This window comes from Thermobia domestica, chromosome 2, assembly GCF_964235325.1.
Source record: "Thermobia domestica chromosome 2, izTheDome1.hap1.1, whole genome shotgun sequence".
Lineage (NCBI taxonomy): Eukaryota > Metazoa > Arthropoda > Insecta > Zygentoma > Lepismatidae > Thermobia > Thermobia domestica.
Window position 1 is genome coordinate 123,903,311 of NC_137455.1, and position 12,874 is coordinate 123,916,184.

General features: G+C 37.0%; 1 protein-coding gene across 11 annotated transcripts in view; it reads left to right on the forward strand.

Annotated features, from left to right (window-relative positions):
* Nucleotides 1-12,874, forward strand: part of LOC145675292 (zinc finger MYM-type protein 1-like) — a 259,607-nt gene that overhangs the window by 75,519 nt on the left and 171,214 nt on the right. The window contains exon 1 of one of the 11 annotated variants that reach the window (XM_081745709.1): nucleotides 4,730-5,661. The exons of 9 other annotated variants lie outside the window; for them this stretch is intronic. In XM_081745709.1, the coding sequence (XP_081601835.1) occupies nucleotides 5,239-5,661 (423 nt within the window). In that variant the 5' untranslated portion in view covers nucleotides 4,730-5,238. Of the gene's footprint in view, nucleotides 1-4,729; nucleotides 5,662-9,671; nucleotides 9,941-12,874 lie in introns of those variants that run through there. One more of the 11 variants, XM_081745711.1, reaches the window with a different exon arrangement.

The following is a 12,874-nucleotide window of genomic DNA, read 5'->3' on the forward strand; positions in this document are numbered from 1 at the left end:
GTGTGCCGTCAATGAGTAAAGGTTGGGAACCATTCCGTTAAGTCCTTTTTGATAAGTTTTTCATACTACGGAGTTTAGTTTCTTATATGTGCTCACACTTCTACTACTGAGCTGATTATAGCTCTTATGCGTTCATTTTGAATTATATGATTACTTATAATTCGAGAACCAAGACACTGATAATGGGCTATTTAAATTTTGTAACCGATAGTTAGTGGACATTGATGAAAGACTGTGTATTTACATGTGTGTATAAGCGGGTGAGAGGAGGGGGGGGGCTGAAGTCAAGAGAAGAAATAGAGAGAGATATCGTATTTGGGAGCGGATAGCCAAGACTATTTGTCTCAGCCAGAGCAGTTGAATATAGCTCAAATGGATAATAAACACATACGAAGTTGGTGTCATCTTTTGCATGAACAATGCTTGCTCTTATACTGTTTCCCTGATAGATTGATAGATATGTTTCCTAGCTTAACATCCATAATACGAAACCAATTCAGAAGATAGCTGATAATGCTAAGAAATATTCTCTACTCTGCTTTTAGTATTTATTTACGACCATATCAGCAGGGAGGCTATACAGGATGAGATCTAGGCTGCAGTTCAAAGTAGGATCTGAACCATTGTAGTAGTGCACTCGATTCTCTCTCATCGGGAATTGAAATCGGAAACTCTTGCGCAAAAATCATAATCCTGGGACGTTAAACTGAAATATTGAATTTCATGTCGCAACACAAAAAACGCACGCTCCAATGCGAGTTTGTGGTGGATTAACATATTTCCTCGATGTTCTCTCGTTTCCTCCCACATTTTCATTTCTTTAATTCCTTTTATCATTCATTTTCATTAACCATTCGTCGTCTTTAGCCTAAATGGCAAAATCGTCGACTATAAAACACACACACACACACATATATATATATATAGGGGAAACTATACAGTCGTGGGCACTCTGATAGTGATGGGCACCTATGCCAATTATTTTCAAATAATAAGAGTCTGAGCGCCTGTAACGAGCTATTGACGACTTTCAAATGTTGGTACGCCTTTCTTCTTTACGCTCACAGTTTGTCAATTGTCTTCCTTCTTTCGTGTGTGTGGCAGGGTGTAGAAAGGTGCGCGATGTGAAACGTTGTGATGGTTGTTGTTCATTTCTAAAGAATTCTTTTAATCAGATAGGTGTACTGATTAAGGTTTCGTTTCATTATAAATCAATTGGAAATTAAAATTTTGTGTTTGGAGTGATTATTAAATGATAAGAGCACTTCATGCTAATGAGATGTAAGTCTAAATGAGTTTTGCTCTCAAATCATGAGGTGCTCAGCACTGTATTTTAATTTAATGGAGCATGACAGTGATGGGCACCTAGTGCCCATAACTATATTTTACTATACGAATTTTGTTGTCGTTATTTTAAGCCTAAAGTGCATTTCAGGCTGTTGTGTTTCTTGCTCGAAAATTTCATGAAATTTAAAGGTTATTTAACAGTGATGGGCCCAGTGCCCATTACTGTAAACTCACTATGCCCATCACTGTATGTTTATATTGGATTAAGCCAAGGCCTCCTTTGTTATACAAGCCAGAACCTTGAATGTCGCAACTGCGCAAATCGGCCTGCCACAGACTATCCACCTTCAACAGTTGGCAGTTCACAGACTATTTCTCTACCATTTTAGCGAGGATCCTCCCTTTCTCTAGACTAATGCAGAGAATTTGGGCAGCCGGCTGTGCTGGTTGGATAGTCTGTGGAAGGCAAAAAGGTGCAGTTGCCATTTCAAGACTGGCCTGTATAACAATAAAGGCGGCCGTGATTAAGCATAACAATAGAACTAGGCTTATTTTATAGAGAACCCTTTCTGGAAAACATGTACAAGGGAGTGTATAACTACGATCTCGGTATAGGGCCCATTACAATCAGGTTACTTAAGTAGATTCAAGTTTCTCATGTATCTGATTACATTTAATTTTAGGGAAAAGGAGGAAATCTGCACTATTACCAATATGAAAGGAAGGTTTCGACGCTTGGACTCAGCTAGACCTAGATCATGATCCCAAAATAGAACAAGAAGGGAAAGCAATGCACAAACGTCAGTGTGCGTTGGAAGTCCGAAGCCTCTTTTTTCATATTGTTAAGTGTACAGGTTTTTCCTTAAAAATTAATAACAAGGCCTACAGTCCTCGCGCTAGGAGAAACGCCAGTGACTTACGTTGTGGCCATGTACAATACTTACACGTGAAGTTATGGAGTATGAAATAGGCCCAGTTGCTTTTTAAGCTGAATTCTGTGATGTAATGGCCAGTGTCTATCTGTGGTTTTTGCATTGATGCCTCGGATGTGATTACTCAGCACATCATTTGCCACTGCTGTTAATACCGGCTTTTAAGAAACTATTCACTCAGGCAGCTACCCAAGTTAGTTTGCGGCGCTGAGTGAGGACTGAATTATTTCCAAGATTATTTAAATACAATTTAAATGCAATCAAGTTTTCGTGATTTGACTCATGAGAACTTTTGTGAATTACTTGGGCCCGAGAACTGTAACCAAATAAAACAGTTTACAGATAAAGCTCCAAATGGTCATGAAGGAAAATGTGAAGATTTTTGCCTTTGTAAGATATTTGAAGAATTTTCTAAAGATGAAACGCTCATAAAAATCCACACAAATGATGAGTTGCCGTCAGATAAAGCCTCAAACTCACCAAGATTACAACAGACTGAAAGTGCTTTAGCAGAACAACTTGAGGAAGCAAGCACTTCTCTACAAGTTGAGGTGACACTAGAAGAGCAAAACAGAAATACTGACCGGCTAAAATGTATCCAATCAAGAAATCAGATATGCCGCTTTTTAAGGACTGTTTGGTATGGCCAGAAACGCCAAAGCGGAAAGGTCGCAATATTCAAAGATTCTCATTTGTAAGAACATCAGATAAATGGAAAGAACTGCACAAAGAGGAAATAATTACAGAAGAAAAACAAGAGAGGGAGAAAGAAGAAAAGAGAAGTTAAATAGTCAGGTCCAGTTGGGAAAGTAGAAAAAAGACACGAACATACTCCTAGTGTTAATCTATTTTCTTCTGAACGTACAGGTATAACTGGAGCTGATGTGGAGAAATTACCTTCTGGCCCTCGGGCTAAACGAGTGCCTTTTGGCGCACTGCAAGAGAACAAAAATGAGGGAGTTCATTCTTCTTCAGCATCCAAAGAAGATTCAAACATATTGAAAGTGAGGGTGTTGGAAAACAGTACGGAACAATTAGAAAACCGTCCTTTTTCACTTTCTGGATTGTGTAACCAGTGTGGTGAGAGTGTAGGATCTCGTTTACCAGGAATGAACTGCAAACGCTATGGACACTTTTCATAAAGCTTGCCTTCTTGCTGTGGAGAAGCCTACGATTATGATGTATGTTATTGTATCCAGTGTGTGCAGATCTTAGACGAAAGTGAGAGTGACAGCGATTAGGCAAACAGAGTGCCTAATTTCATAAGTTCTTATTTTTTTATTAAAAGTGTTACTATAAAATTACAAAAAATCAAAACGAGATGCTGTATTATGCATTTATGTAATAAAGTAATGTATCTTGACATTATTAAATAATTTTAGAAATTTCTGCACAGGTGCCCATAACTGTAATCAAAAGTGCCCAACTCAGTCTCTGTAGGGCCCATCACTATAAAAGTTATAGTGCTTTTTTAAAAAAATATATTACACGTACCTAACATTACATTTCAGTCCGATATCATATTTATTTTAAAGCCCATACTGTAACAATATTATTTAACGAATATTAGATACATATGGCCAAATGTATAAAAGTTATAAATTAATTACTTAAAAAAATGCCTTAAGGTGCCCACGACTGTATAGTTTCCCCTATATATTATTACTATTACCAGGGCTACATTTCGTATTGGATGGTTTGCATCAGTGCAACGCAAAATTTGCGTTTCTAAAAAGTAAACACACGTTACAAAACGAACTACTTCTGCACATTCGCAAGTACAAGTACATTCCTGTTGTTGAGATGCTGTACAAAATTAGTGTCGTGTCTTAACTGAAGCGTGTCTTAATTGTTTCTTTGAAAGCTGATATGCTCGACTCTTAAAAATAATACTAGAGAATTATTATTATTATTATTATTATTATTATTATTATTATTATTATTATTATTATTATTATTATTATTATTATTATTTTAAGTGTTGTATCCAGATGTGAAGAGACAATTTTAACAACCGACTCGGACGAACCGGATGAATGACACCACTGATTGTACTTTACCAGAAATCGAATCCAGGACCACTCGCACATAAAGCATGCATGCAGCGAATATACTCGAACCCTTTGAGTATTTCAGATAGTACTCCGGAAGGTATTTAAAACATAGAACTGATTTTATTTGTTTGTCTTTAAAACTGTAAAACAGAAATAAAAATGTAATAAGACTAACTCAACTAAAATTTAGTACATAGGGTAACCCTTGTCGGGAGTTTTCTCGTCTCTCTGGTATTTGCATGGCATTAAACGTAACATTATTTTATGCATATAAAGGAAACTTGGCAACTGCGGAAAGAGATAACGGAAATTACAGCTTGAAGGTCGAAACGTGTATATAACGGAATTTGTATTTTTTTTTCATGCTTCAAGGACAATGATACCTACTTTGTCCTCATTCGTGCGTAGTCACCCAACAGGATTTTCCTCTGCACTGGACGGACAAGAAATTTATTGTATCTCTCTCCTCCCTTCCTGTCATACATTTTCAGGTTTCTTTTATGCACTGCAAAGTACTTACTTTATAGTAGCTTTAGTTATTTTCACATATACATTGATGATCATCCAACTTTTATAACTGTGCCAAGTAGCGAAAGGATGCCCACAACATAGGGGAAGCATGAAAGAAGAGAATATTTTTTAGTGCGATTCGTTTTAAACAGGTTGTTCCGGCAACTCTCCATAATACGTACGCAGACGCTTTTCGCACAACAGGAGCGGTTTCAGCCAGTCGAAGAGCAGGGTAATTTAATAACGAAGCGGAATACATAAAGCAAAAATGATCAGTTGTACCTAAAGAGAACGTGTTCTTAGGTTTGTATTTAATAATAATAATAATAATAATAATAATAATAATAATAATAATAATAGCGACTCATTTGAGCTCCGGAAAGCTGTTAATTGCGGTGTGTGCATCGTGGAAAAGAAGTGGGTTTTGCTTGTGCGGTACAGTAAGCCGGAAAGTAATGACATCAAAAAACGTGATTCTTACTTTAGATCAGAAAGTGCAGATAATCAAAGCCAGAGAAGTGTACAATATGTCGGTGAAGAATATAATGAGCCATTTTAAATGTGGCAAAACGCAAATTTATGAAACACTTAAAAATAAAGACAAAATTATGACGTATTGGATGGAAGGCAAAGGTGACAGAAAAAGAAAGCCAAAATCAACAAAATATGAAAAAGTCAACGAACTTGTGTATCAGTGGTATGTGAATGCACGGGCAAACAGTGAACCGATTTCAGGTCCTATATTGCAAGCGAAAGCCCTGTCAATTGCAGCATCTCTAGGCGAAACAGATTTCAGGGCCTCATCTGGGTGGTTAGATAGTTTTAAATCCCGAAATAATATTGCATTGAAGGAACTAGCTGCTGGATACTATGAGCAGGTAAAGTATTAGAATATTTAATTCCTTACTATTGTACTAAACTTGGATAAAACGAATATTTGTTTTTTTTTTTCTTTAATCTGCCTTTGATAGGTTTGAAACTATCTGTTTTATTAATTTTTCGAGTTCTAGAATATTAAATAAGCAATAACCTAATCATTTAGTTGTATTCAAAAATTCTGAAAAAGGAAGAAAAAGAGGGACGTGAATTAGTCGTAAGGAAGCGAACTAGTTCTAGAAGTATTATCTTATTAATTTGATTAGCTAATGGAACCCAAGATTTTACCCGGACTTGAATACAAATTCACTGATATTTAAAGTGTGTGCCATCTTCATTTTGTTGGGATAATTACTTAGTTGATTGGATTTTCATTTGATTTTTAGTTTAGCGTCCCTTTTCAGCAGCGAGGCTAATGAGACGTAGACCTACAGTTTAACGTGGAATCCGAATCAGATGAGCTCCCGCCGGGAATCGAACCCGGTTCTCCCACACCAAAGGCACGTAAGCTAACTACTTAGCCACGACGGAGCTCATCTTAGTTGATTGGAGTTTGTTCCTTTTCAGTATCTATGCTTTATGATACGGAACCTATTGTTTGAGGTGGGATCTCAACAGGATATAATGGAGCAGCGGCGTATACTAACCTCAGATTTAAGGAAGAACAAGTGTATATGAAGGTGGGTAGACGTGTAGCACCCACCAAAAATCCTAACAATACATCACTGGATTTGAACCATTAATATGGCTCATATTCTAGATAAATGCCCCCACTAGGGCCGAGCCATGAACGTTATCCATGTGCCACGGTCTTTACATTCGTCCAGTGTTTCTTCCAGGTATACTTCCGGGGATTATCTTCGTCCCCCCTGAACTTGGTCGATTGCCCTCCCAGAGATAAATTCCGATTACATATTATTCTTGGCCAGGGAACGCCCTTCAGCAACTAGTACAGCCCTTACATTTAGGCTGTTTTCCTCTCTGAAAAGAAAAATAAATAAATAAAATGTAGAAGAAAGTTTGCATTCACCCTCTTGGAAATTCTGGTGTTTAGTGAACGATAAAGCGCGTTGAAGTGCCAGCAAGGGATGTATTCTTCTTGTATTCTCATGGCCTAACTCAGTGATGGGCAAACCTTTTTTTTTTAGGAGGGGGCACAGAGAAAACACAAAAAACTTCATGTGGATTAGTATAATTTATTAAAAATAACAATGGTACATTTTTATAAAAATCTTTCTAATTGTCTCGTTAATGAATGAAAGATTATGAATGAGCACGCGATGAATAAAATTGTGACTACATTTTTAACAGTTTTTCATAATGTAGTTCAAACTGGAATGGACTGATTTCATAAGTAAAATTAAGTGCCCATCTGTCAGTCTGTTTCTATAGCTCTTTCCAATCTTTCTGGGCATGAGATGTGAGAGTTGGGAAACTGGACTTCGATAACGAAATGCAGAACTCTAATTTTGGTACATTATTAAATAACTGTTACAAAAATAGACGTGGACAAATTTTAATGTTCCATCCATCACTATCTTTTCTTTCCTTTACATAAATTCACTTTCAATTTACGGTGTGCTGATATACCAGCCATCTTGACTTTCTCATATGAAATTGTTACTTACAATTTGTATATCTGATTACAATACTATGATGGAATCAAATTCTCAGTATGTAATACAAATATCGGAATACTTCTGGTGCAGTATAGGTTTTCCACAAACTTATGTAAAAGAATTATCTTTCTGCGAAACAGGAACACAGACATTGGATTATTTTTCTGTTCAAAACATGGCAACGCTGAGCGTGAAAAAAACAGTTTGAACCTCCTTCTGCGAAACAGGAACACACAGTTGTCACTAAGCTAAACATCAAAGGAGAAACGAATAATAAAATAATAGAATTATTTTCTTTAATTCTTATTTTCATTCGTCAGATTAGGAATCATGTGCGCGGGTTCTACAGAACTGTCTGCGTCGCGGGCCGTGGTTTGCCCATCACCGGTCTAACAGTTGAATTGTTGTAATTAAAAAGAACTTGAACAACCTTCTATATGAATATGAGCTCTGAATAAAATTACCGGTATATTTTATTATATTTTAATTTCTAAATCAGCAAATAGTTAATTAGCCCCCTACTTGGAGAGTGAAGAGAGCCATGGAAGACCATGTGCTCATGGAGCATCGTAAACCATCAGTTTAGAAAAGGGAATATCTTTCATTATATACGTAACACTTTGTTAGTTACGCACTGTGGACTGCTTTACTTCTACGAAACTACGTCGCTTCTCACCGACTCAGCAGTATTTCTATCCAACGCTACGTACACAGCTACACGCATTCTTTCCGTGAGTGAAAGGGACGAGAGCATGGTGGAACCGGAAAGAGAAGGTGGTTCAGTGTTGCCAGGTCCCCAGCTCGGAAATTCGTTACAGTGCCGTCAAAATTCCACCACGTTCCGCTACCCTTACTGAAATTCCGCTATTTTCCGCTACATTATAAAACTAAACTTAAATGGTAAAGAAAACGCTATTAACAAAACTGCAAAATATTTCACACATTAATAATAGGCCTAAATTTTAAATGGAAGGGGGCGCGGTGACTCAGTGGTAGAGCGTTCACCTCCGGTGCTTGGGGTCCCTGGTTCGATCCCAGCTCGCGCCGTGTGAACTTTGTGGTGGATAAACACCGTGCTCGTCGGTTTTCTCGGGGTTCTCCCGTTTCCTCCCACTTTCTTCATTCCACCATTTCACTCATCTCTCATTATCACCGTCTCCTTTAGCCTAACCGGCCTAACCATGGGACGTTAAAGATTCCATTTCATTTTTTTAAAATGGAAAGCCCTGATTTAGTGCTTCACTAAATTTTATGAATTAGAAAAAGGATTCGGTCTTACTTGAATTAATATTATTAAATACATTAATTGCTTATCATAATGTTATTTATTAGTATATTACCATTGTTTAACATCAGTTGTAATTGTAATTTTTTTTCTTTTAAAATAAAAGAAATGAAAGGAGAGGAATACGTATGTTTTATCCATTAATGCATGGAATTACTTCTAAATTATAATGTAAGAATAGTTACAATGATGCCACTTGACAGCAAATTAAACAAAGACTAGCGTGGAAATATGTTGACATGTATCAAATATAAAATTTATAAAACATTTCATTACCATTACTTCCAAAAAAAGAAAATATTTTTTTTTTTGTTTAACGCTATTTTTCTCTCCCCAAGAAATTATTATAAAATACTATTTAACTGCATAAAAAGTTATATACTTTTGTCTTAATAGTACTTCTACCTTACAACAAGTGGAACCTCTCTTCCCAAAACAATACTCTGACTAAGGTCTGGACAAGCATTAAATGCACAAGATAGATTTGGACTTATGCAGAGTCGTTTTGACGTATGATTAGCCGAAAACATATGTTAGTCGAACTCTTTACTATGGTAGTCGAACTCTTTAGTATGGCACTAATCACGCGTCAGAACGACTCTGCATAAGGCCCGAATTGATTAAATTTTGTCACATGTTTTCCAACCTAACACAAATGTTTTGTAACCTATGTTCACTTCTTTCAAGCTTTGGCGGAAAAATTGGAGGTTTTTCGATAGGTCGCTAGGGGGCCGCGGTGGCTCAGTGGTAGAGCGTTCACCTCTGGTGCTAGGGGTCTCGGGTTCAAACCCTGCTCCCGCCAAGTGAACTTTGTGGTGGACAAACACCGTGTACGTGGGTTTTCTCGGGGTTCTCCCGTTTCCTCCCACTTTCTTCATTCCACCATTTCATTCATCTCTCATCTTCACCGTCTCCTTTAGCCTAACCGGCATAACCGTGGGACGTAAAACTCAAAAATTTCATTTCATTTTTTTCATTTTCATTTCGATAGGTCGCTACATTTTCCGTATTTTTCGTCCGTCGCCGCTTTGTTGCCAGGGCAACGAAAAGTCGCTGCGTGTAGTGGAATTCCGCTACGGTCGGCAACACTGAGGTGGTTGTATGCGCATGTGGCCTTGGAGGCCCCCGTGGCTGTGACGTCATCTTGGTGGCAAGGGACAAAGCACAACGGGAAAAAGTGCGGCTGGAAGTGACAACGAGATCCTTCTGTGTTCGGACCGAGAATGCCTAACTGTGCAGTGTACGGGTGTACTAATCACTACAGAAAAACTAAAGGAAGCAATATAAGATACTTTAGATTTCCTCAAGAAGAGGGGAAGTGTCTTCAGAAATGGATTTTAGCTTGTAGGCGACAGGACAAAATAAACCTTAAATATGGTGAGTTTTATGTAAAAGTAATAAATAAATGCAATGTTAAATGCAAATTCTGTAGCCACGATTTCATGATGTAGTTTCTTTTTAGTATTAGTAGTATGTGATAGTAGTATATACAGTGATTTGTGTTGATCCCGCATATAAAAATCAAATAGTACGATTTAAAGAGAGTAACTTCAAGATAAGACCAGGATTCGAAATCATGAGGGGGGGGGGTGCAGAGGTGATCATTCTAGTATTATTTCTTTGTACCTGGTACATAAGATATTCAGACAAAATTTTCCCCACAGAGCCAGACATGTAACTTGAGAAGGGAGTCACGATAATCTAGGGGCATTACCTCCCTCGAGTTAGATATGAAGAGCATTGAACACGTTAGAGTAGTTCAGATCCCATTTCATTCTAGAGGTCCGCATGTCCTGTAGCCTCGGTGCTAGAACGAGAGATTGCACTTCAAATTAAGTAACGAGTAGAAGGTTCGTAATAACTATTAACGGTTAATAACAATGTATTGGATCAAGAGAATTCATCTCCCATGTCTTTGGCGACATAGCCGGGGGCATTTTTACACTCAGATTTTGAAATTTTTGTTCATTTTAATAATACCTTTGAATAATTATATGTACATATTGTATACATCCAGTGGCGTATTTAAGGGGGTTTCTGGGCTTAACCACCCCCGGAATTTTATTTACTATTTTGAATGAAATATCCTGTAGAATTTTCAGAAATAAAGTTAGCAAACTTCTCCCTCCCGAAACAAAATCGTAAATACGCCACTAGATTTATAAGATGATATAACCTAACAAACCTATCTTCACTTTACCTAATCTAACCACCTCACTTCACCTAACGTAACCTTACTTTACCTAACTTAATATAACCTAATACAACTACTCTCCAGATTCGAGTCATATATGACCCCATGTTGTTATACGTGTTCTAATGATTGTTGTGATTGTAGGGTTAATACTGTGTTGAAAGTGGATACGAAATTTAATTTGTTTATTTTGTAAAACTATTTTCAGACTACCATGTGTCTGTTAGTATCTAGCTTCCGTAGTTATCCAGTCAACATAAGGATTGGCCTTGAACAAATTGCAATAAAAATGAAACATGCGCCAAAACGATGCTGAGGACATTCTAAGCAAACCTGAAAAAGTCCTCAAGAATATTGTGTAGGAAGTTGTTAAATCCAATATGGCCGCCATTTGTGGTCATTTACAGCAGACATAACAACAAACGGAGTAATTATGAGACTTTGTAACAGAATTACAGTCTCAATACCCCTTGTAAAAGTTGCTCACCAGTGTGTTAACTAACGTTAAAAACGATTACGATATCTATGAAATATTATTTTTTTTTATTGTATCGTTTAAATATTATAAACTTCTGTACATGAGTGTACAGGAACTGAAAGTCCTACAAACATGATTTATTGTAAAAATACAGAAACTTTCAAATGTATAAACAACTTCAAAATAGTCCATAAGGATGTGTGACGTCCGAGTTATGTATTTTAAGCCAGTGAAAGTATTGTACAAATATATATAAATACTTCTCAAAATTACCAGTCAGTATAAAAGAAGACGGAAAGGACTACTTGTTAAAGTCGATTTTCAATATCCACGAGAAATGAGAATTCACTCAGCTCGGAACTTAGTGTGGATATATATATATATATATATATATATATATATATATATATATATATATATATATATATATATATATATATATAATATAATTTATTATTATTAAGTATTCTGCCTTTCGGCAGGTTCTGCGACTAATGAGGATTTTTTTTTCAATTTTAGATTTTGGCCTGGAAATGTTTCTCCCACTTTTGTCTATATTCAGCTTCCTCTTTTAACTTCCAATATTTTCTCCTATCTTCCAAATCATCGACCAGCTGTGCTCTTCTTCTTCCTATGCCTCCCTTCCCTTCCATTTTTCCTTCTATGGCGGTGTGAAGAAGACAATTTCTTCGCAAGATGTGTCCAATCCAATTGGCCTTTCTACTATGGATGCGCACGAGACGAATCGAGACAAGATTTTCCTGAAAAAATTCGAGTCGAGACACGGCTCTTCCAATAGAGAAATGTACTTTTTTTTTTTAGTTGAGACATCACTTTTACAACACATTTTAGAGACAAGACAGCCACAAATTTTGTCTCGTGCGCATCCCTACTTTCAGTGAAGGATGGTGGCTAGAAGTGTCCTATTTTCTTCTATCCGTTTTAAAACATCTTTGTTTGTTGCTCTCTCTGTCCATTTTATCTTCTCCATCTTCCTCCAACATCACATTTCGAAGTTCTCCAAATATTTCCTCTCTATCTTCCGTAATGTCCAAGTCTCTGAACCATACAGTGCAATGCTCCATATATAACACTTGACCAACTTCTTCTCAAGTCCAATATTTAGCCTGCTAGTGTTACGGCAATTCTTTGACCTGATCTCTTTGGTGAAGTAAGAGTCTCTCGTCAAAATACTTCTCAGATACTTGAAATTATCAACCTCTTCAAGTTCTCCTTGTTCTACTGATCCGTAAGGGCGTGTTTCCACGGGATATTCTCATGACTTTAGACTTTTCGATGTTAATTTCCATTCCATACAGTTTTCCAGTGTCAACTATTTTGTCAATCATCTCCTGTAGTCCTCCTTCGGTTTTAGCTGTTTAACCGTATCATCTGCATACCTGATCTTGTTAATGATCTGCCCTCCAATCTTGAAATCTCCAATTCCCATTAATGCCTCCTTCATTAAACATTCACTGTAAATGTTGAATAATTGGGGCGACAAACTACATCCTTGTCTGACTCCTCTTCCAATCTCCAACTATTGGTTTCTCCTTCATTCAAGCGCAGTTTCACTCGTTGCTCTGTGTACAGGTTTTGAATGAGTCGTCGATCTCTCCAGTTGACTCCGATTTCTTTA